This window comes from Thunnus thynnus, chromosome 16, assembly GCF_963924715.1.
Source record: "Thunnus thynnus chromosome 16, fThuThy2.1, whole genome shotgun sequence".
NCBI lineage: Eukaryota > Metazoa > Chordata > Actinopteri > Scombriformes > Scombridae > Thunnus > Thunnus thynnus.
In genome coordinates, this window is record NC_089532.1 from 333,985 (window position 1) to 355,469 (window position 21,485).

At 42.6% G+C, this 21,485-nt stretch overlaps 1 protein-coding gene across 2 annotated transcripts; it reads right to left on the bottom strand.

Annotated features, from left to right (window-relative positions):
• Positions 1-4,318: 4,318 nt before the first annotated feature.
• On the bottom strand, positions 4,319-17,376 carry heatr4 (HEAT repeat containing 4). Of its 2 annotated transcripts, none has more exons than XM_067615057.1 (11): positions 17,092-17,376; positions 15,490-16,065; positions 15,082-15,219; positions 13,166-13,797; positions 12,801-12,905; positions 12,577-12,695; positions 6,147-6,330; positions 5,161-5,230; positions 4,836-5,001; positions 4,695-4,746; positions 4,319-4,543 (listed from the first exon to the last, which is right to left on the bottom strand). In XM_067615057.1, the coding sequence occupies exons 2-11, from the start codon at positions 16,049-16,051 to the stop codon at positions 4,391-4,393; spliced, it is 2,181 nt and encodes a 726-aa protein (XP_067471158.1). In that variant the 5' UTR covers positions 16,052-16,065; positions 17,092-17,376; the 3' UTR covers positions 4,319-4,390. The 2 variants fall into 2 exon arrangements, with proteins under 2 accessions (XP_067471158.1, XP_067471160.1); XM_067615059.1 differs by lacking the exon at positions 17,092-17,376 and adding an exon at positions 16,790-17,063.
• Between the last annotated feature and the right edge of the window lie 4,109 nt (positions 17,377-21,485).

The window sequence follows — 21,485 nt, forward strand, 5'->3', positions numbered from 1 at the left end:
TGGCGGAAGGCAAACAATGAATTGGTGCTTTACCGCCACCGAGTGGTCTGGACTGTGGATCACAATGACTTTTATTTCCAATATTAAAACAACAAAAACTGATTTCTTCAGTCTAAGACGGTGAAATGGGTTTCAATCAATTTCTTTTCTTGAGTTTTGTAGAATATCTGTTAGATCAAAATGTATTTTTATCTGTCTGAGGTTTTGAATCAGATTCTTTCTGAGAGTGTGACATAAACACGCTCTGCTGTTTCCTCTTGCCTACAGTATTCACATCTGCCTGTATTATGTCTACCTGTGTTGAACAGTGTGTCTCAGTCTAAGTCCTGATATCTCTCACATCTTCCTCTGTAAATCCATCCTCCTTCACTCTCTTCCACCCTTTGCTTTTGCCACCTTTCCTTCAATCTCTGCATGATAATGGTTTGGATTTCTGTCTTGAAGCTGCACCACAGACTGTAAAACATAGACGTGGCCTTCATGACTTCACCTGCTGGTTTCTGAAGAGCGGTTTTGAAGCTCAAAGTGGGCAGCTGCCGTGAACGAGGATAACACGATTCAATCGTTGGGCTCTTCTGGGCTTTTGAAACATGATCAAACTGAACGGATCAAATTCTGATAGTGAGACGAGTCATTTCATTTCATGTATTTCATACAGTGTATCTGGTCTGTTTTGGGTCGACATGGACTGCAGTTATACCAGCATTGATAAAGAGTCTGAGCATAATATGGACTTTTATTAGCTTACATTGCTATTACCATATCTAACATCTGGACTGTAGAAACTGCTCAGTGATCTGTTCTTTCCTCAATGTTTAAATCTGGGACCCAGTCTCTCCATTATTAGGCTGCTTTGATCCATGCTCCCCATTCAGACATCACACTTACAACCATCTTGCATCCATCTTATTAATATGATCAATGCAGGCCAACTTTGCATCAGATAAAACCTGCTCTGACATCTTCCCAGTAAAGACTTTTGTCTTTCCTACTGGGAACTTGAATCCCATCAGTGACCATTTCTCAACCACCTGCTTGCTTCTTGTATCTTCCTTTGAATTAGTGTTAAATTCTTTCTCCTTTTCCATGTTTTCCAATATCACAACTTATGTCAGAGAAGCAATCATTAATCATAATGAAAGTTCTGGTCTGACAGTAGATAACTGCCTGTTATCTACGACTAGATAACGACCTGAATATGCTCGCAAATAAAATGTTCAATCCAATTCATTCTTCCTGTTTATTCTCATTTTATTTAACTAAATGGTGATGTTTCCTGGATCCAGTGTTTCCAGTAACGTCTCCTGGATCCAGTGCTTCCAGTAACGTCTCCTGGATCCAGTGTTTCAAGTAACGTCTCCTGGATCCAGTGTTTCCAGTAACGTCTCCTGGATCCAGTGTTTCCAGTAACGTCTCCTGGATCCAGTGTTTCCAGTAACGTCTCCTGGATCCAGTGCTTCCAGTAACGTCTCCTGGATCCAGTGTTTCCAGTAATGTTTCCTGGATCCAGTGTTTCCAGTAACGTCTCCTGGATCCAGTGCTTCCAGTAATGTTTCCTGGATCCAGTGCTTCCAGTAATGTTTCCTGGATCCAGTGCTTCCAGTAATGTTTCCTGGATCCAGTGCTTCCAGTAATGTTTCCTGGATCCAGTGCTTCCAGTAATGTCTCCTGGATCCAGTGCTTCCAGTAATGTCTCCTGGATCCAGTGCTTCCAGTAATGTTTCCTGGATCCAGTGCTTCCAGTAATGTTTCCTGGATCCAGTGCTTCCAGTAATGTTTCCTGGATCCAGTGCTTCCAGTAATGTTTCCTGGATCCAGTGCTTCCAGTAATGTTTCCTGGATCCAGTGCTTCCAGTAATGTTTCCTGGATCCAGTGTTTCCAGTAACGTCTCCTGGATCCAGTGTTTCCAGTAACGTCTCCTGGATCCAGTGCTTCCAGTAATGTCTCCTGGATCCAGTGTTTCCAGTAATGTCTCCTGGATCCAGTGCGGTGAGGAAAAAACATTCCTCCACTTCCTGTACAGAACGTCTCTGATCATCTTTCCATTATCTTCCTAACATGTGAAGTTGGTCTGTAGCTTGTTGGACTGTCGGGTCCTTTGGTGGTTTTATTACAGGTTTAATAACTGCATCTTTCCAACTTCTTCCCACTTTATTATATATTCCTAAAAGTTTGATTTCTGTCTGAACTCCTGAATGTTTTCAGGTGCGCACAACTCCAAATCTTAAGATTGTGTCGGGTGAATGGTAGTGATCAAGACTAAACAAACAAAACAGAACAATGGCACTCACTAATCCATCTTTATCTTCACGAATGTGTTTCAGCATTAAGCCACCATCAGCGCTCATGATGTGTGTGTGTGTGTGTGTGTGTGTGTGTGTGTGTGTGTGTGTGTGTTTGGTGCGGCTCACCATCAGCCTCACACTTAGGTTTTTGTGGTGAGTACAACTATTATATATTATATAAATAGAGATTGAAGAGAGCAGTGGTGTCAATTTGCTGCTTTTTTTATAAAAAGACAGGAAAACATTGTTCACCTCCAGTATGAATTATTTGTGTTTACAGAAATAAAGTTTTGATTGTAAAAGTGTTTTTTCTGTTGTTGGCGTCGGCGTCACTGCATCTGTTGAAATAGCACATTGTCTCACGTTAATATCAAAGAACTATATCACTGTGGATGATATTATTAATTCCTTCTATGTCTCCATATAAATGGGCAGACAAAACAAATAAGCCTCAAATTTTGCCACAAGTCTCTGAAGCAGGAGAACAATAAGCAGTAATGACCCTGAGAACTGGAGCTTGTTAATATTGCTGCTGTTTCTAACTGGGACTAAGATTCCTCAGCAGGATTCAGCATCGCAGGTCTTGTTGGACCTAAAACAGATTATTGAGCTTGTGGTTTCTCCAGTTCACAACGATGAGTCTTCTGCAAACCTTGAGAGCAAACTTTCAGACCACAGACGAAGGTATGAAGAGGTGTTTCCTAACGTCACTACATACAACATTACAAACAACTAATAAGGTTTTTTGGGCCTCTTGCGGGACCATCAGGTTTGAGGCAAAGCAGAGTTTCTTTAACAAGGTAATTAAACACACCAGTTGCTTTAAAACACACTCGTTTCTCTGGCTGTGAAACACCAGTTAATGATCTGGTCCCACTTGATGCTGGAAGTCTCAGATGTATCTAGATTCTGATCCATCTGAAATACAGCCAGGAATAAACTAGCGGACCAGTGCGTCGGTTGTGGGTCTGAAGGTGGCGTAACATTTCTTACGTAACGAGCTCCAGCAGCCTGCAGAATGATGAACAGTGACTTCCTCTATACAAGACTGTACCGTTTCATCACACTGCATCTGGACAGTCAGCTCTCTCTGTGGAGCCACAACTCCAGAACTGCAGTTCCATCAATACAATCAAGGCCAAATCTACTAAAGACCAATCAGCTGTGACCACTGAGTCTAGTTTACATTATTAATTCTTAATTGACATTGTGGGTGTATGTGATGTGCTGCTGTGTGTAGCTTTGTATTTTGTATGGTGCTTTGTACTGGTTGTTGTGCAGTTGTATGTTTTGATTGTGGGGGACTACGGATGCAAATTAGCTTCAAGCTAACTCCAGTGCATCTTTAATGTTTAAAACTGCACATTGTCCCAATCAATGTATCAAATCAAATAAATCAAATAATGTCGATGTTTTCCAGGTACAAACATCCTGCTGTAACACTGAAGGTGTTGAAGGTCCTGGATGAAGATCAGGGACTCCACAGACCCTCATATCCAACAAGTGGAGCCACCGCTCCTCCCTGGAGATCAGTCAGGTCAACCGTTCCGTACTTCCTGTCCAGCTGGGGCCGCTTGGCCTCAGTGAGACGGTGGGCGTCTCCAGGGTCAACCATGGTTACCATGGTTACCCTATAGCGTCAATGCTGTCAGAATGACCGAGTGCAACACTATTATTAAAATATACTCTTATCTCCAAAGTGAAACAACATCACGTCTCCCTTCATCAGCTTTTCACCTTTGACTGAAGCTGATAAACGACAATAAAAACATTTAGTTTCTGATGTTCGGACAGAACATCATCAGATCCGGTTCTGACATCTGAAATGTGACCCGGACTACATACGTCAGCGCAGCTCTGTTCTGTCTGCTTTAATTCACCTTGTTGAAAAACTGTTTTTTCCAAATGTTGTGAAAGGATTAGTTCAGATCAATATATCGACTCTCGGTTCTTCTCTGCAGCTCCAGATCCTCCAGATACTTTTTTAAGAGATTTAGATTCAAGTCAACAAATATGGAAGAAAACGAGCATCTAGAAAAGAGAAGCTTTATTAAACAGACGGATGAATGTTCAGTGTCAGCAGTGAACGGCTGCGTTGTTGTTATCAGTACCGTCCGTCCGTCTGTCTGTATCGCTGAGTCAGCAGCAGGGCCAGCGTGGCGGGCTGCAGACGGCGTCCTGGACAACTTTGATCCTGCAGCTTCTCCAACAGCAACACTTTCTCTGTGAGCAGTCGCAGCTCACACTGACGCTTCATCTGCAACACAACCTGCAGGTTAGTTTGACTCACTGGAGCCTAAAGCTGCAGAATGATGTCATCACTGCACAATCATTCACAACAAAAATAATAATTCCAACAATTTCAATGATTCTACACATTACTGTGTATAAATCAAATGTAAATGAACCTGCAGACTGAACAGAGTGTTGCGGTGTTCCTCTTCCTCCTCCTTCATCAACCTGCAGGAACACAGAAAACGTCCCAAAACATTTTATGTTATTATGTGAGATGTTTATGGTTGTAAACAAACACACAGTGAGGTTCAGACCTGCGTCCGCTGGGCTGATCGTCGCCCTGCAGCTCGTCTGAAGGCTGCTGTGAGCTGTGCAGCAGCTGGCGGGTGGCGAGCTGCAGCTCCGCCTCCTCCTCTGTCTCCATGCAGCGCAGCAGCGTCTCCTGCACGCCCGCTGCTGACAAACCCAGCGCACCCACAGCTGCAAGAACAGCACACGTTCACCAGCTGATGTCAGGTCTTCACGTTATCCATCAGACTGTTTACTGTCATTTTAAGACTTTTACAACATCTGAATGTTTTCAACAGTATTTAGTTTTATAAACAGTTTTATTATGTGACATATGATAGATTTATGCACCGTTGATGGCAGACAGCCGGACCTCCTGTGCCGGGTCGTCCTCCACCAGCTCCAGCAGTCGTCTCACAACCTGCATCACACAGAACAGCCGCTGATGTCATTCAGACGCCACAGAGTCCGGGGTCCTCTGATAAACGAAGGGTTTGAGTCTTTCTGACTCTGTGTGTTACAGTGGAGGACAAACGGACGATAAACAAGCTGATCAAATGAGCAGCTCCGTGATTGGCTCAGATTCTTTTAACAGAACAAGAACAAAGTTGAGGTCCGTTTTAAAACATGAGGAACACTCCTCAGTAACCTCTGTGGTGGACTGAACAGCTCTACAGGAGCAGAAGAGAGCTGCACCTCCTCCTGGACAGGAAGTCATGGCAGCAGTGGTGGAATATATAACCTCTCGTCATCGTCATCACGGTGACAAACATCCTCTGATTAGTTGTCTTCAGGCCACCGGTTATAACGTAATGTTGTTGTAGTGATGTGATATACGATCAGGGTGTTTTATTTTGAACATTGACAGGATGCTCTATGCACTTCCTGTGCCTGACTTCCTGTCCGGCTCAGTGTTTCTCTGTACAGTTATTCTGCAGTATTAACGGCTCCATGCTGACACATTATCAGCCCTTATATTACTGTTCACTAACTGCTCTGCAGCAGCCGTCACAGCTGTGTTGAAACGTTGCCACCTGTGAACCAGCCGGATGCTTTTGTTGTGAGGCAACTATAGAAAATGTAGCGTATTAGTGTTATTATCAAGTTAGCAGTGCTTTTTTTTTTTAGCAGTGCTATTATCTAGACAACAGATGGACATATTCTGGTCAGATTGAAATATTGCAGGGAGGGACATGAAGAGGTGAGCTGATGATGCAGAGCTGCAGATGGCAGGAAGTGCAAACGTCATCAAGGTAAACAAAGCTTTACCTGTCTGTGCTGTAAACATCTTACAGCCTCATAAACATCTTCAGCAACTCCTTCACCTCCTTCCTCACCATCTCATCCTTCAGCAGCAGAGATGCAGCCGTCATGCAGGCCTGCTTTCGGACAGTAACGACCTCGTCACTGAGGCAGGACACAACGGGCTCGAGCAGCTTTGCTGTTGTGATCTTCAGGCGGCTGATGAGATCCAGAGCTTCAATTCTGCTCTGGAGTCCTCGCGGCTCCTCCAGCTTCAACCTGCAACCACCGGCAGAGATCAGAGATAAATGTATGCACAGCTGTTTATAACGCAAGGCTGGCAAATGGAAATATGGATCAGAGGAGACAAAGCTGCTGACTTTAAGAGAAGCTTTACTTTAATTGCTGATTGTCTGAAATAATCAAATAGTTTCATTGATTTGATTTACTGATTAGGACAGTGTGCAGTTTTAAACATTAAAGATGCACTGCAACGGAGTTAGCTCAACGCTAATTTACATCCACAGTCCCCAACAATCAAAACATACAACAGCACAACAACAAACAACAAACACAGAGAACACAACAAACAAAATACAAAATACAAAATACAAAGCTACACACAACAGCACATCACATACACCCACAATGTCAATTAGAAATGAATAATATAAACTTGTCACATTAAAAGCAAGACGACCTGCACTAATGAGACGACCATAGATGGAGTTTAGACTCAGTGGTCACACAGCTGATTGGTCTTTAGTAGATTTTTTAATTTGAATGTATTGATTGAACTGCAGTTCTTCATATCATCAGGTAAACGTTCCACTGAGTCGTGGTTTTCACAGAGGAAGCTGACTGTCTAATACAACATGATGAAATGGTACAATCATCTATAGAGGATATTCTGGAGGATCTAATAGAACTTACTGAGCGAGTGAACACAAAGTCACATAGTGGAGGAGGACAAACCATTTAACATTTATAAACTAGGCACAAATTTGAGAATTATCTTAATTTCTCAAAGCTCAGTAAATTGTATTTCTCCAGAAGCCTACAGTGATGGAAATGAATTGGCTTTTTGTCCAGAGTTTTTAGAGTTTGTTTGTATAAGGACTGTTTCTCCAGCTTGACCCCAACATGTGATGCAATAAGACATATAGGAAAGAATCACAGCTGCATAAATATCTGCAGCGTCCAAAGACAGACAGTTTCTAATATGTCTAAAATTTGCTAAGTTGTATTTTATGTTTTTAACCGTTTTTTTAAACATGTTTCTTAAAGTTCAAATTTGGATCCAGTGTCACACCAAGATATTTAAAATCAGTAACTATGTCAATTTGTTCACCTTTGATGAGAATATCAGCGTTAGGAGGTTGTACCATAGTCTTACAGAGAAACATACCCTTCGTCTTGTTTACATTTAGACTCAGACATGATTGATCAAGCCAATGTGTGATCCTTTCCAATGCAATTGTTAGCTTAGCAGCAGCTAACTCAGCTGTTGCATGTGTGTACACAACGGTGTCATCTGCATACATTTGTAGTTCTGCATCATGACACTGTTGAGGGAGATCATTAATACACCGTGAACACATGAAACCATGTTTCAGTCAGACAGAGAAAGTCCAGATTTAGCTGATTGCAGTAAAGCTTCTGATGTTAAAATGTCCACCGAATAGCCTCCTCGGTTTCAGCTTCGGGTCCCATAAGACTTTTGCATGATTGACAGTTTGGAAGGTTTAGAATAACCTCTGCCTCCTCACTGCCGGGTTTCGACCAACAGTGGTGTCAGCAGCAGGTTTTGTGAGAGAGACACTGGACCTATCAAGGTTTCCACAGCCCAGTAGTGAAAAGTTATTCATGGAGACATCACGCCTGGTGTTAACAAAGTTTAGTCTGTTGAGGGAGAGGCCCGGCTCAGGAAGCTGCTGCTCATTCATCACTGGCACCAGAGGAGTCCCAGACACACTCGGGCACAAATCAGCATTTAAGTTCTGCAGCACTCCAGGGGTCACTGGTCCAGGATTTAGCTGAACATCTCTGGAGAGCAGGATCAGCATGAAGAGGAGACCTGCTGTTCTCTGAAATGGGGTAGCAGATGACCGGTCCACTGGATCAGTGATTCGCTCTGGTACCTGGGCTCGTCCGTGCCGCGGGACAGAGGAATAGATTGCAAAATATCCCAGTAAGTTATGATGAAACTCACTGTAAGAGCGTCAACTGGCCATGAGCCAGCATTTGTCCCAAGCTCAATCACTCGGTGTCCCAGTTGTTTTCCATCAATGTTGACTGCTCTGGCCAGACAGACACGTACAGGCAATACAGCAATGAGTACCAACAGTAGTCCAAAAAGCACTCCATGAAACACAGCCCAGGTGTTTTTGCTGATGTAACACTGCTTTGAACTTGACGCAGTTTTTGACAGGCATGCTCTGTGGTACGATAAACAGCCTCGGAGGACAGTCCTATGTAGCAATCCCATCCAGGATCCCGGTGGCCAGAGGGTAGAAGCTCCTCTTAAGCCCCTCAGCACCGGCCCGGTGAATCTGGAACCTCCTCTCGACCTCAGCGGGGAGAAAAGGCCGCCATCTGGGCGGTTAGGAACCCCAGAAGATCTATGTGGCCAGGACCATTTCCTTCGATGTTGAGATGGATGTACAGATGGTCTTACTTGATGTTTAAATCAATCAATCAATCAATCAATTTTTATTTATATAGCGCCATATCACAACAGAAGTCATCTCAAGGCACTTTTCACATAGAGCAGGTCAAGACCGAACTCTTTAATATACAGAGACCCAACAATTCCCCCGTGAGCAGCACTTGGCGACAGCGGGAAGGAAAAACTCCCCTTTAACGGGTAGAAACCTCAAGCAGACCCCGGCTCTTGGTGGGCGGCCATCTGCTTTGACCGGTTGGGTTGAGAGAGAGAAACAGAGAGGGAAAGGGGGAGGGGGGACAACAGCCAGGGAAGGATGCCATCAGGACTGTGAAGGACTGCGAAGGTTCGGCCCGGGACTCAGGTTTTCCTGTGAGATGAGAAAGCACAAAAAACTCCGGGGAAGAAGCAAAGTTATTGACGTGCATTGATGTTACATGAATGCATACAGATGGAGAGGAGGAGGAGGAGAGAGGAGCTCAGTGCATCATGGGAAGTCCCCCAGCAGTCTAGGCCTATAGCAGCATAACTAAGGGCTGATCCAAGGCGAGCCTGGTCGGCCCTAACTATAAGCTTTATCAAAAAGGAAAGTTTTAAGCCTACTCTTAAACATAGAGAGGGTGTCTGCACCCCGGACCCAATCTGGAAGATGGTTCCATAGAAGAGGAGCCTGATAGCTGAAGGCTCTGCCTCCCATTCTACTTTTAAAGACTGTAGGGACCACCAGTAAGCCTGCATACTGGGAGCGCAGTGTTCTAGTGGGATAATACGGTATTATGAGCTCTTCAAGATATGATGGTGTCTGACCATTAAGGGCTTTGTAAGTTAGGAGAAGGATTTTAAATTCTATTCTAGATTTAACAGGAAGCCAATGCAGAGAAGCTAAAATGGGAGAAATGTGATCTCTTTTTCTAGTTTTAGTCAGAACACGTGCAGCTGCGTTCTGGACCAGCTGGAGAGTCTTTAGAGACTTGTTAGAGCAGCCTGATAATAAGGAATTGCAATAATCCAGCCTAGAAGTAACAAATGCGTGAACTAGTTTTTCTGCATCTTTTAGGGACAGGATGTGCCTGATTTTTGTGATATTACGTAAGTGAAAAAAGGCAGTCCTTGAGATTTGATTTATGTGGGAGTTAAAGGACATATCCTGATCAAAGATAACTCCCAGATTCCTTACTGTGGTGCTGGAGGCCAGGGTAATGCCATCCAGAGTAGCTTTATCATTAGATAATGTGTTTCTAAGGTGTTTAGAGCCAAACACAATAACTTCAGATTTATCTGAGTTTAGTAGCAGAAAATTGCAGGTCATCCAGGTCTTTATGTCGTTAAGGCATGTTTGGAGTTTGTTTAACTGATTGGGTTCATCTGGCTTCATTGATAAATATAATTGGGTGTCATCTGCGTAACAATGAAAATTTATGGAGTGTTTCCTAATAATATTACCTAAAGGAAGCATATATAAGGTGAATAGAATTGGTCCAAGTACAGAACCTTGTGGAACTCCGTGTCTAACTTTTGCCTTCATGGAGGATTCATCATTAACATGTACAAACTGAAATCGGTCTGATAAATAGGACTTAATCCAGCTTAATGCAGTTTCTTTAATGCCAATTAAATGTTCCAGTCTCTGCAAAAGGATTTGATGGTCGATTGTGTCGAATGCAGCACTAAGATCTAACAGGACAAGTATAGAGACAAATCCTTTGTCTGATGCAGTTAGGAGGTCATTAGTGACTTTCACCAGTGCTGTCTCTGTGCTATGATGCCTCTAAATCCTGACTGCAAATCCTCAAATAAACTATTGTTATGTAGAAAGTCACATAACTGATTAGAGACTGCTTTCTCAAGCTCTTAAACTGATGTTTACATTTGAAAACCTGGACTGGCCTGGTAGCAGAGTCGGCAGGGGGATGAGCTGACCATCTCCCCATCCCAGTGAGTGACTCCCAGTCATATGCCATTGTTTCTTGAGTCCAGGGTGCATAGAAAGGCTGCAGCATGTGTGGATTACATTGCCAGCAAGGATCCTTTCAGTTTTCTTCTTGTTTAAAAACAAAACAAAAAAAACCCTCTTCTGTCAGCTTCTTTAGTGCCGTATCTCCTTTGGAATATTGGTAACAGCAGGTAGCAGTTAGCAGTTGACAGCTAGCTAGTTGTTTTGATTTGAAAAATATATTCAAAGATGATGTTTTCTCTTCTGTTCTTGCTGATCAATTCTATTACTTCTTCTAGAAAGTCCTTTCTGAAGATTTCTGAGTGTTAATTTGCAAAATGTTCCACTTTTTTGGGTCCAAGTTTGAGATGTAATCAGGAGCTCACTCCCAGTGCAGCCACTCCTCCAGAATCAGAAGGAGTGGATTGATGAGTGGATCAAGCTGCTACCAGGCAGCAATAAAACTGTCTCAACTGTAGCTGTGACTTTTTCATCTTTTCTTGGTGTAATTTGCTAAATGTACAAACATGAGTGAGTCAACTCCGTCACCATAAAGGTTCTGTATTACCGGTATGACCGAACAGCTGGACAGCCTCAGAGTATGTTATTAATCTGCCAGCTGTTCTTACACCCCCCCCCCCCCCCTCACTTGTCTAAACACATTTTAACTTTGAGCTTATAAAACATCCAACCAGATCCAGACCTGAGCTGGTGGAGGTAGACACAGAGCACATCTTCATCCAGTCTTCCTCTGAGATGACGAGTCCAGATTCTTTCTCCCATTTCAATCAAACCTTTTTTGTTGAATGTTTCTTAATGGATTGAATACTTGAGTATAATGTTGAAACCAGTTTCCTGTTGTCCTTATTTTCATCATGTTAATAAATATGTTGATTAAGCTGATATCACATTTCTCCATAAGTATTATCTGATCATTAAAATCAGCCCTGGTTTGTAGACCATAATGTATCTGAGATTCTGCCTTTGATGAGACTGAGCAGTAAGAGGTGAGAAGCTTCAGCCTCCCATCAGTCATGCTGGCTTCAAACCTCGGTCAAAAGTCCGTCTCAGCAGTTCAGACTCTTTCAAATGCTGGTGATTTACATCCTGAAACCAGATTGTAAGATGAACCTCAGTCCATTAATTTAAACTATCAGAATGCTGCTTATATAAAGTTTTACTACAGTATGTGTAGCTCTGGGTTACAGCAGCATGCTGGTGGTCTTAATTATCGATTGCAGTTGCATATTGATAAGCTCCTGGATCAGTATTCATGTAACGTTAATTCACTCTAACATGATGATGATGAAGCTGCCGGCGTCGGGTGATTATGTTTGATGTGTTACTGTGTGTTTACATCTGTGCTCTCCAGTCATCATGGCTGTTTAGCAGTGTGAACTCACTTTACCAAATTTAATGAAAATGCAGTTAAATGGAATATAAAATGTAAAATGGAAAGTAAAAACGTAGTTATGTGTAAAGTGGGTAAAACCAGCAACCTCATGAAACACTTAGAAACACAACTCTATAAATGAAACAGTGCAGCGTATTTGCTGCTGCACCAGCATTACGTCCTCACTCATCTCATCTTTTTATGTCTTTATTTTTTGCACCAAGTTATGGAGAGTAGTATCAATGAGAGTACTGATAAGTACCAGTATTGATAAGCAGTATCAGTATCCTAATGATACCCATCCCTAATCACACCTGCACTTTTTATTCTGGTTAAATTGAATTTTAGAGGAGCCAGCGGTGGTGGTTCAGGCTCCTGGTGAGGAGCATCTGGTCTGGAAGATGTTCTGTATGTCACCAGCTGGGAGGAACCACAGGACAACATCTCCCAGCATGGACTGACTGTAAATGTATGAATGGATAAATACTTTGAATGTTGTGTGTGTGTTGTTTACTGTCTGGTACAGTTTGGTACCTTAATTCATTGTGAACGTCCTGCACCTTTCCCAGAGTCATAAGCGTCTCCGCAGCGGCGAGGCACACCAGGTAGCTTTGGTCGTTACACATCAAGTGGGTCAGTTTGTGCACAACATCCTGTTACAAAACACAACAGAGGCACAGTTTTCACCGGCCAGAGAGAAGCTGCTATAGTTATTTCCTTACTTCATCAACCATGATAAGTAACAGCAGGCTCTTTACCTTATTGATGGGCCACTTGAGGCCTGATAGAGTGTTACAGGCCAACAGTCTGGTTCTATATTCAGAACGGTTCAGATGCTCTGCCAGCAGGGAACGCACAAGAGTCTAAATACGAAAGTCAAGAGGGGGAACTAGTTTGGTCATGTTAGTGGGATCACTGAAGGAAACCCATAGTTTTTCTTGTTTTTGATACAATGAATATTAGATATGAGACTCATTTAATCAGCATTAAAAACCAAATCATGGCTTATATGACAGAATGTACATTTACAAATCAGGCAGACAGGTAAACACATTTACAGAAACAAGCACTGAAAACTGATGAGACAATGAGTTAGTAGCCTAGCCAAGGAGTTGACTCTAACCGTCTCGCTGGTGAAGTGGGTAAGCAGTGACACCACCAGCTGGGTGTCAGGGAGTTGGTCCTGGGTGTCAGGGAGTTGGTCCTGGGTGTCAGGGAGTTGGTCCTGGGAGCCAGGGAGTTGGTCCTGGGTGTCAGGGAGTTGGTCCTGGGTGTCAGGGAGTTGGTCCTGGGAGCCAGGGAGTTGGTCCTGGGTGTCAGGGAGTTGGTCCTGGGTGTCAGGGAGTTGGTCCTGGGAGCCAGGGAGTTGGTCCTGGGTGTCAGGGAGTTGGTCCTGGGTGTCAGGGAGTTGGTCCTGGGTGTCAGGGAGTTGGTCCTGGGGGTCAGGGAGTTGGTCCTTGGTGTCAGGGAGTTGGTCCTGGGAGCCAGGGAGTTGGTCCTGGGTGTCAGGGAGTTGGTCCTGGGTGTCAGGGAGTTGGTCCTTGGTGTCAGGGAGTTGGTCCTGGGTGTCAGGGAGTTGGTCCTGGGGGCCAGGGAGATGATCCTGGGGGCCAGGGAGATGGTCCTGGGAGTCTGGCTGGTCCTGGCAGAGGAAGAGTTGTGCTAAAATTCTCTGGATGACCACCCTACTGTCGTCTCCATCCAGGGCTAAACACTGTGCAGCCATCCAACCATCAGCATCCGAACTTACAGAGTCTGCAACACAACACCACCAGCTGGTTGAAAGAACTCCAGTGTCAGTTATGAGTGAGTCGGATATTACACTGGTTAAAACAGACTAACTTGATGGACAGGTATCTGCAGCGTAGGACATGTTAGTACGGGCTGCTAACAAGTACAATTTTGGGGGGGGGGGTAAAACCAAATAATAAAAATAATCATATTGTAATATTGTAAAATAGAATACATAGCATGCATAACAAGATAAGATGGAAGATAAAAACCCACTGAAAGAAAAATAGCATTAAAAATAGAACAAATGGAATATATCAAATCAAATAAAATACAACATTTTAAAAGAATCAGAATGCAAAAAAGAATTTCCGGCTGTATCATTAAAGTCGTAGCCAGTTAAAGGTTAAAGTGAAGAAATAAGTTTTTAGTTTTCTTTTAAAAATATCCAGCGAGCTGCTTCCCTGTTAGTAGTGTGTTCCATCGTTCCCTTTTAGTCTTTGTTAAGGTTACGTTGGCATCAAAGAACACACAGTAATTTCAAATACTGAGACATTATCAATGTTTAACCCTTTTGTTATTACTAAATCTAGAGTGTTACCATGGTGATGAGGGGCTTCATTTACATGTTGGGTGAGTTCAAAGCTGTCCAGTAAATTCATTAGTTCCACAGCTTTGGAGTCATTCTTTTTATTAATATGAATGTTCAGGTCTCCGTTCAGGATTAACCATCATATGACAAATGATGGTGTAGTTGCCCGTGTGTGCTGTCCTTCACGCTTATCCACACAGTCTCGTTTGGGTTTAGCATCCCAAGGTCATGATGTGATGTGTGGATGAACTCCATCAGGTTTAAAGTCTTTACACTTCCAAAATATATTGAAGTTGTCAGCACTTCAATCTTCTTTTCAAGCCGTGTTATCCTCTCAATCAGTTCAATCTCTCAGTTTTGCTGGGTTTAGAGACATAGCTTTTACATTGTCTTTAGCTGTTCGGAGAAGCTTTGTATTCTAAGCTAGGCTATGCTAGGCTAAGCTAGTAGCTAAGTCCTGTAGGGTTCTGAAATGTTCCCTTGTCCTGAAAGTAAACTTTTGTTCTGTTCTGTAATTCCACAATAGATGTTTTCGTTAATAGCTCTCTTTGGAAGAATATTTAGGAAATTAGAAAATGAAAGAAAAAAAGCACAAAGCATATAGCAAACAGAGAGCTGAGGACACACGTCTGCAGAACAACCGGAACTATATCAAATCAAATGGCAATTCAGTCTGATTATCAGGCAAACAAGCACCAGTTAGAAAACGGTGGTACCTTGCAGGACAGTGTTGTTGAGGACACAGGAGTCGGGTCGGCAGTCAGCGGCCGCTATCTGGTCTCTCCACACGGGGTCATCCACCACCGAGGACGGACGCTCCTGATGAACAGCCAACACAGTCCCAACAGTCTGGGCTGGAGGATGAGTGCACACACACACACACACACACACACACACACACACACACACGTGAAAAGTTTACGTTAGATTTATATTTTAGGTGCTTTTTAGTGTAACACAGGAGAGCTTAAGTATGAAAAGCTTCAAGTCTTTTACCATTAAACTGCAGACTATACTGAGAGCAGAGGCTGTAAACCTGTGGGGGTGCAGGTCCAGTCTCCGTGGTAACTCTCTCTGAAACTGCATCTGCATTCATAAATCACACTGACTTCAGCCTAACTTACTCTTGTTGGCGTGTGTGGTCATTGTGTCCGGGGCTGGGGAGGACCTCCTCTGCTGGTTAATGTGGTACTTTGAGTCATCTGAGGTGATCTGGTCATGGCTCTGGTGAGCCACCTTTTGGACGGGTTTGCCTGAACCTGAAGCCTCCTCCACATAGTGGTTATCACCAGTGACTGCTGTCCCCCTGTTTCCCGTGCTGGAGCTCTGCAGCAGCTGTACACCCTGCGGCCGAGGAGGCGAACGATCCACATACTGCAGTAACCCTCTGAATCCCAGTAACCTCGGCAGAACCTGTGGGTTCTTTGGCCTTGGAGGCAATCTAGAAAGTTTCCTGTCTTGTGTCGTCCTCTTGGCGGCTGGTTCCAGGACTCCCGTGGGCCTGAATAACTGCCGGAAGTCGGCTTGGCTGTAGGAGGTGCTGTCTGCATCGAGCTCCGCCATTATGTCATGGGAGAAAGTGAGGCCAGCGGCGGCATCGGTCAGAAACCGCTGGTAAAGAAGCTGGGATCTCCGCATGTGGATGGAGGCTGAGCCACAGACTTTAGGGCCACCAGGTGAACCCATTTCACCTGCAGGATCTGGATGAACAGACACAAATCACCACAAACCGAACATATGCTTTGCTGTTTGCTGTGACACATTCCAGTGTGAGTGGGCACTAAAGCCCAGCGGCGCCTGTATGCCGCCGTGTTCATTACACCCACAGTGCAAAGGGTTCAACAGTGCTCAGGACATGCTCGATCAGATGTGAGGCAGTGGTAGGAAAATAGTGGCCCGCAGGCCAAATCTGGCCCTCCATTAAAAATATTTGGCCCCGTAACAAAAGCTGAAGTTTCTTTTACATAATTCTTCATAAATCTACAGCAGACAATGATGCAAACACGTCCTTATAAAGATGAGCTGTTAACATCATCAACAATCTCACCAGATGAAAAACAATAAAGGTAAATAACATCATGTGGCTGATGTGAGCAGAACAGATCTGTGTCAGTAACAGAACTGAAGTGATGATGCAGCCCGCTGAGGATAAGTTATCAATTACATTTCTATTCTCGTCATGTGACAGGTATAATCATGAACTGCTGTCACTCTGTTAGGACAAACCAACAACAAACTGTTCTATTAACCAATTTTATTCTTGAATGAATTAAAGGAGAAATAAAGTGACAAAACATATTAACAACATGTTAGGATGTACCAGACCGGTCTCCCAGTAAGCCGTGCTGGTAGAAACTGGCCCACTGGTTTAACCTGATTCCTCTGCTGAGGGAAGAGGAAACGTGTGAAGTAAACCAGACTCACCTGAGGCTTCTTCAGGTCAGGTGTGTAAAGCTGTGTGTCCAATTATAAACCTCTGTTGTCGACTGAGAAGTTGTTGTTGGGAGGACGGGGTTGATATGTCCTAACGTCATAATACTTATGTACTTTTACTGCGATACTTTAACTACATTAAAACTCATAATATTGTGTATTTTTTCATGCAGGACTTTTACTTTAATGGACTTTAAAGTTGTTGTATTGGAAGTATTAAAATGCTTCTTCCACCGCTGGTGTTTAGCTTAGCATGCAGACTGGAAAAAGGGTCAAATGTGTAAGTTGCGGACCTGACGTTCGCTGCGTGATGTTCACAATGCGAAGCTGTTAACCGCCATCTGGAGTCTGACCCGCTCCCGCTCAGAGTTCGTCCTCCGCGGCGTCTGGAAGCTGTAACTCGGCGGCCTCTGTCTCTTTGTGCTGTCCTGGATGATATAAACTGAATAAACTACCAGATAGTTTTAACCATAGACTGTGAAAGGACTCAACGACTCATCTTTGTTGAATAAGCGTTCTGATTCGCGCCTGCGACTGGCCTGGTCGCTATAGCAACGGCTGCTGAGGCTCACGGGTACTGTAGTATTTATCCACGTTACATTCCCGCCATCTGGCAGATGTCGCTGCGTCGTCAAACAGAAATAAACCGGACTATTTTACAGCGAAAATGGTTTTCATTGATTGATTTATATTCACAGACAGGCACTGACCAACATATCTGTATAAATGTGCCAGCGTTAGCCATGTCTCAATGCAAATAAGTTAAATTCAACTTTAATGAAACGCTTACTGGGGAAATAATACAGTTAACCGATGAAATAATAAAACCTGTACACGTGTGTAGATTTGGGTATATGCAGGTGTTTCAAACAATCCAGCTGTTAAAGCCTCATAATATTAACGGTTAAACATGCGCAGAGACGCCGGTTTGTAAAACTGTTCGGACGTTGGTGTCGTGTCCCACCAAAAATGGTTCTGGTTGCCAAAAACCAACATGCACATGAAATAAATCATGAAACTCAAGTCAAATAGCTTTTTAGTGGACATGTGCACTTATTTGGAATATATATATATAAATTCATGTGTAAGTGTTCATTTCTCCCTCTAATGAATATTCACAATACTCACATAAACTTGTGAGCAGACGTCACAGGATGTCGTCCTTTCCACATTCAATAAAGCTCCACCTGGACCTGATTTCAAAAACACTTCAAATACTTCTCAAAGTTTCGCTGAGCAACACGTCTATGGCTGTTTTATGTATTTCATATAAAAACTTTGATGTTTATTCATTAATGGTTGAGAGCAGGACGTCCTTAATGCCTTTTTAATAGCCCAGCAACGCTGTGGGCTTCAACCGGGTTAATAAAAGTTATGAAGGGTTTATTATTGAGTCACGTATCTTCATATTTTTGGTCATTCATGTTTAATCTGAACAGACCATCACTGTCTCACAAGAATACTCACAGTTCAGCAGGGTTGACAGCTGAGCTCGATGAGGCCAGAAACAGCAGAAATAAAGCTGCTGGGTCACTTTGCTTTTGTGTTGGTGTTTATGTTGATGAAGAGTTCAGTGATTTAGAGCCTGTTTTCCTCACAGAGTTCAGACGAGGACTGTTTACATCCTCGAGTTAGCATTAGCATTAGCATTAGCCTGCAGCACCTGGAAACTGGAGAAACCTGCATCAGATGGTATTAAAAGAGTTAAGAACTCAAACTGTTATTATCTACAAGAAGCTGTACTTTTGATAATCATCTTTTTCTGTTGTTTATCCAATTAAAATACTGTCACATGTCAATATTGACTCAGTGTGTCAGAATGATGCATATTAACCAAGATAATGTTCACTGTGTACATGAACTTTCATAGAAAAGCTGAATGCGTAGTAACTACATGTTGCTGGGACATGTTGCACAACTTCCATTTGAAACTGTTTCTGAACCGTAACAAGACGTTTTGACTGGACCTTCAAACAACAGTCACTCAGTGTCTCACTGTTTGCTGCTTTGCTCATTAAGAATTTCTGTCCTTTTGTCCTTTCATAGATAATTGGCAGACTTTCTGGGGAAGACCTGGTCTGATTAGGAGAGACGGCATACATCCCACTTTGGATGGAGCTGCTCTCATATCCAGAAATATGGCTGAGTTTATTAGTAAACCAAAACCATGACAACCCAGAGCTGAGACCAGGAGGCAGAGCTGCAGTCCTACACGCTTCTCTGCGCTTCCATTAGAGCAGTTACCCACCCAAAACCACATAGAGACTGTGTCTGTCCCCCGACCACATAAATCAATTAAATCCAAAGTAAACAAAAGAAGAGTCATTCATGAAAATCTAGTAAAAATTAAAACCACTACTGCAATAGTACAACAAAATAAGATAATTAAATGTGGACTCTTGAACATTAGATCTCTTTCATCTAAAGCAGTTTTAGTAAACGATTTAATTTCAGATCATCGTATTGATTTATTTTGTCTCACTGAAACCTGGCTGTGTCATGAAGAATATGTCAGCCTTAATGAATCCACTCCTCCCAGTCATATTAATACTCATATTCCTCGAGACACTGGCCGAGGAGGAGGAGTTGCAGCCATTTTCAACTCAAGCCTAATCATCAACCCTAGACCTAAATTTAATTATAACTCATTCGAAAGCCTTGTTCTTAGTCTCTCCCAGCCAACCTGGAAAACTTTACAGCCAGTTCTATGTGTTATAGTGAACCGTCCTCCTGGCCCGTACTCTGAATTCCTATCTGAATTCTCAGAGTTTTTGTCGTATTTAGTCCTTAGTACAGATAAAGTAATTATAGTAGGTGATTTTAATATTCATGTGGACACTGATAATGACAGTCTCAGTACTGCATTTATCTCATTATTAGACTCAACTGGCTTCTCTCAGTGTGTAAATAATCCCACTCACCGTCTTAACCACACCCTAGACCTTTTTCTGGTTTATGGGATTGAAATTGAACATTTAATAATTTTTCCACAAAATCCTATTTTATCAGATCATTTTTTAATAACTTTTGAATTCCTATTACTGGATTACACACCATTAGACAAAAATGTCCTCACTAGATGTCTCTCTGATAGTGTTGTAGATAAATTTAAGGAGGCAATTCCGTCAATACTGAATTCACTGCCATGTCTCAATACTACAGAGGACTCTTATGTTAACTTTAGTCCCTCCCAAACTGATAATCTTATTGATAGTGCTGCAGGCTCATTATGAATAACACTCGACTCCATCGCCCCCTTAAAAAAGAAGATAATAAAACATAAGAGGTTAGCTCCATGGTATAACTCCCAAACCCGCAAATTAAAGCAAACATCATGATAATATGAAAGGATTTGGTGTTCCACCAAAGTAGAAGAATCTCACTTAGTCTGGCAAGATAGTGTTAAAACATATAGGAAGGCCCTCTGTAATGCCAGAGCCGCCTATTACTCAGCATTAATAGAAGAGAATAAAAACTGCCCTAGGTTCCTTTTCAGCACTTTGGCTGACAAAGAGTCATAACTCTATTGATCCATGTATTCCTATAGCTCTCAGTAGTAACGACTTTATGAGCTTCTTTAATGATAAAATTCTAACTATTAGAGACAAAATTAACCACCTCCTGCCCTCAACAGGCACCGTTCTCTCCCCAAACACAGGAACCTTAGAAACAGCTGTAAATCCTGACATATATTTGGACTGTTTTTCTCCAGTAGACTTGTCTGAACTAACTTCAATGATTTGTTCAGCTAAACCATCAACCTGTCTCTTAGATCCCATCCCAACTAGGCTGCTTAAGGAAGCCCTACCCTTAGTGAGCACTTCTTTACTAGATATGATCAATCTGTCTTTAGTAACAGGCTATGTACCACAGTCCTTTAAAGTAGCTGTAATTAAACCTCTTCTTAAGAAGCCTACTCTTGATTCAGGTGTTTTAGCCAATTATAGACCTATATCTAACCTTCCATTTCTCTCCAAGATCCTTGAGAAAGCAGTCTCTAATCAGTTATGTGACTTTCTACATAACAATAGTTTATTTGAGGATTTTCAGTCAGGATTTAGAGGCATCATAGCACAGAGACAGCACTGGTGAAAGTCACTAATGACCTCCTAACTGCATCAGACAAAGGATTTGTCTCTATACTTGTCCTGTTAGATCTTAGTGCTGCATTCGACACAATCGACCATCAAATCCTTTTGCAGAGACTGGAACATTTAATTGGCATTAAAGGAACTGCATTAAGCTGGTTTAAGTCCTATTTATCAGACCGATTTCAGTTTGTACATGTTAATGATGAATCCTCCATGAAGGCAAAAGTTAGACACTGAGTTCTACAAGGTTCTGTACTTGGACCAATTCTATTCACCTTATATATGCTTCCTTTAGGTAATATTATTAGGAAACACTCCATAAATTTTCATTGTTACACAGATGACACCCAATTATATTTATCAATGAGACCTGATGAACCCAATCAGTTAAACAAACTCCAAACATGCCTTAACGACATAAAGACCTGGATGACCTGCAATTTTCTGCTACTAAATTCAGATAAAACTGAAGTTATTGTGTTTGGCTCTAAACACCTTAGAAACACATTATCTAATGATAAAGCTACTCTGGATGGCATTACCCTGGCCTCCAGCACCACCGTAAGGAATCTGGGAGTTATCTTTGATCAGGATAT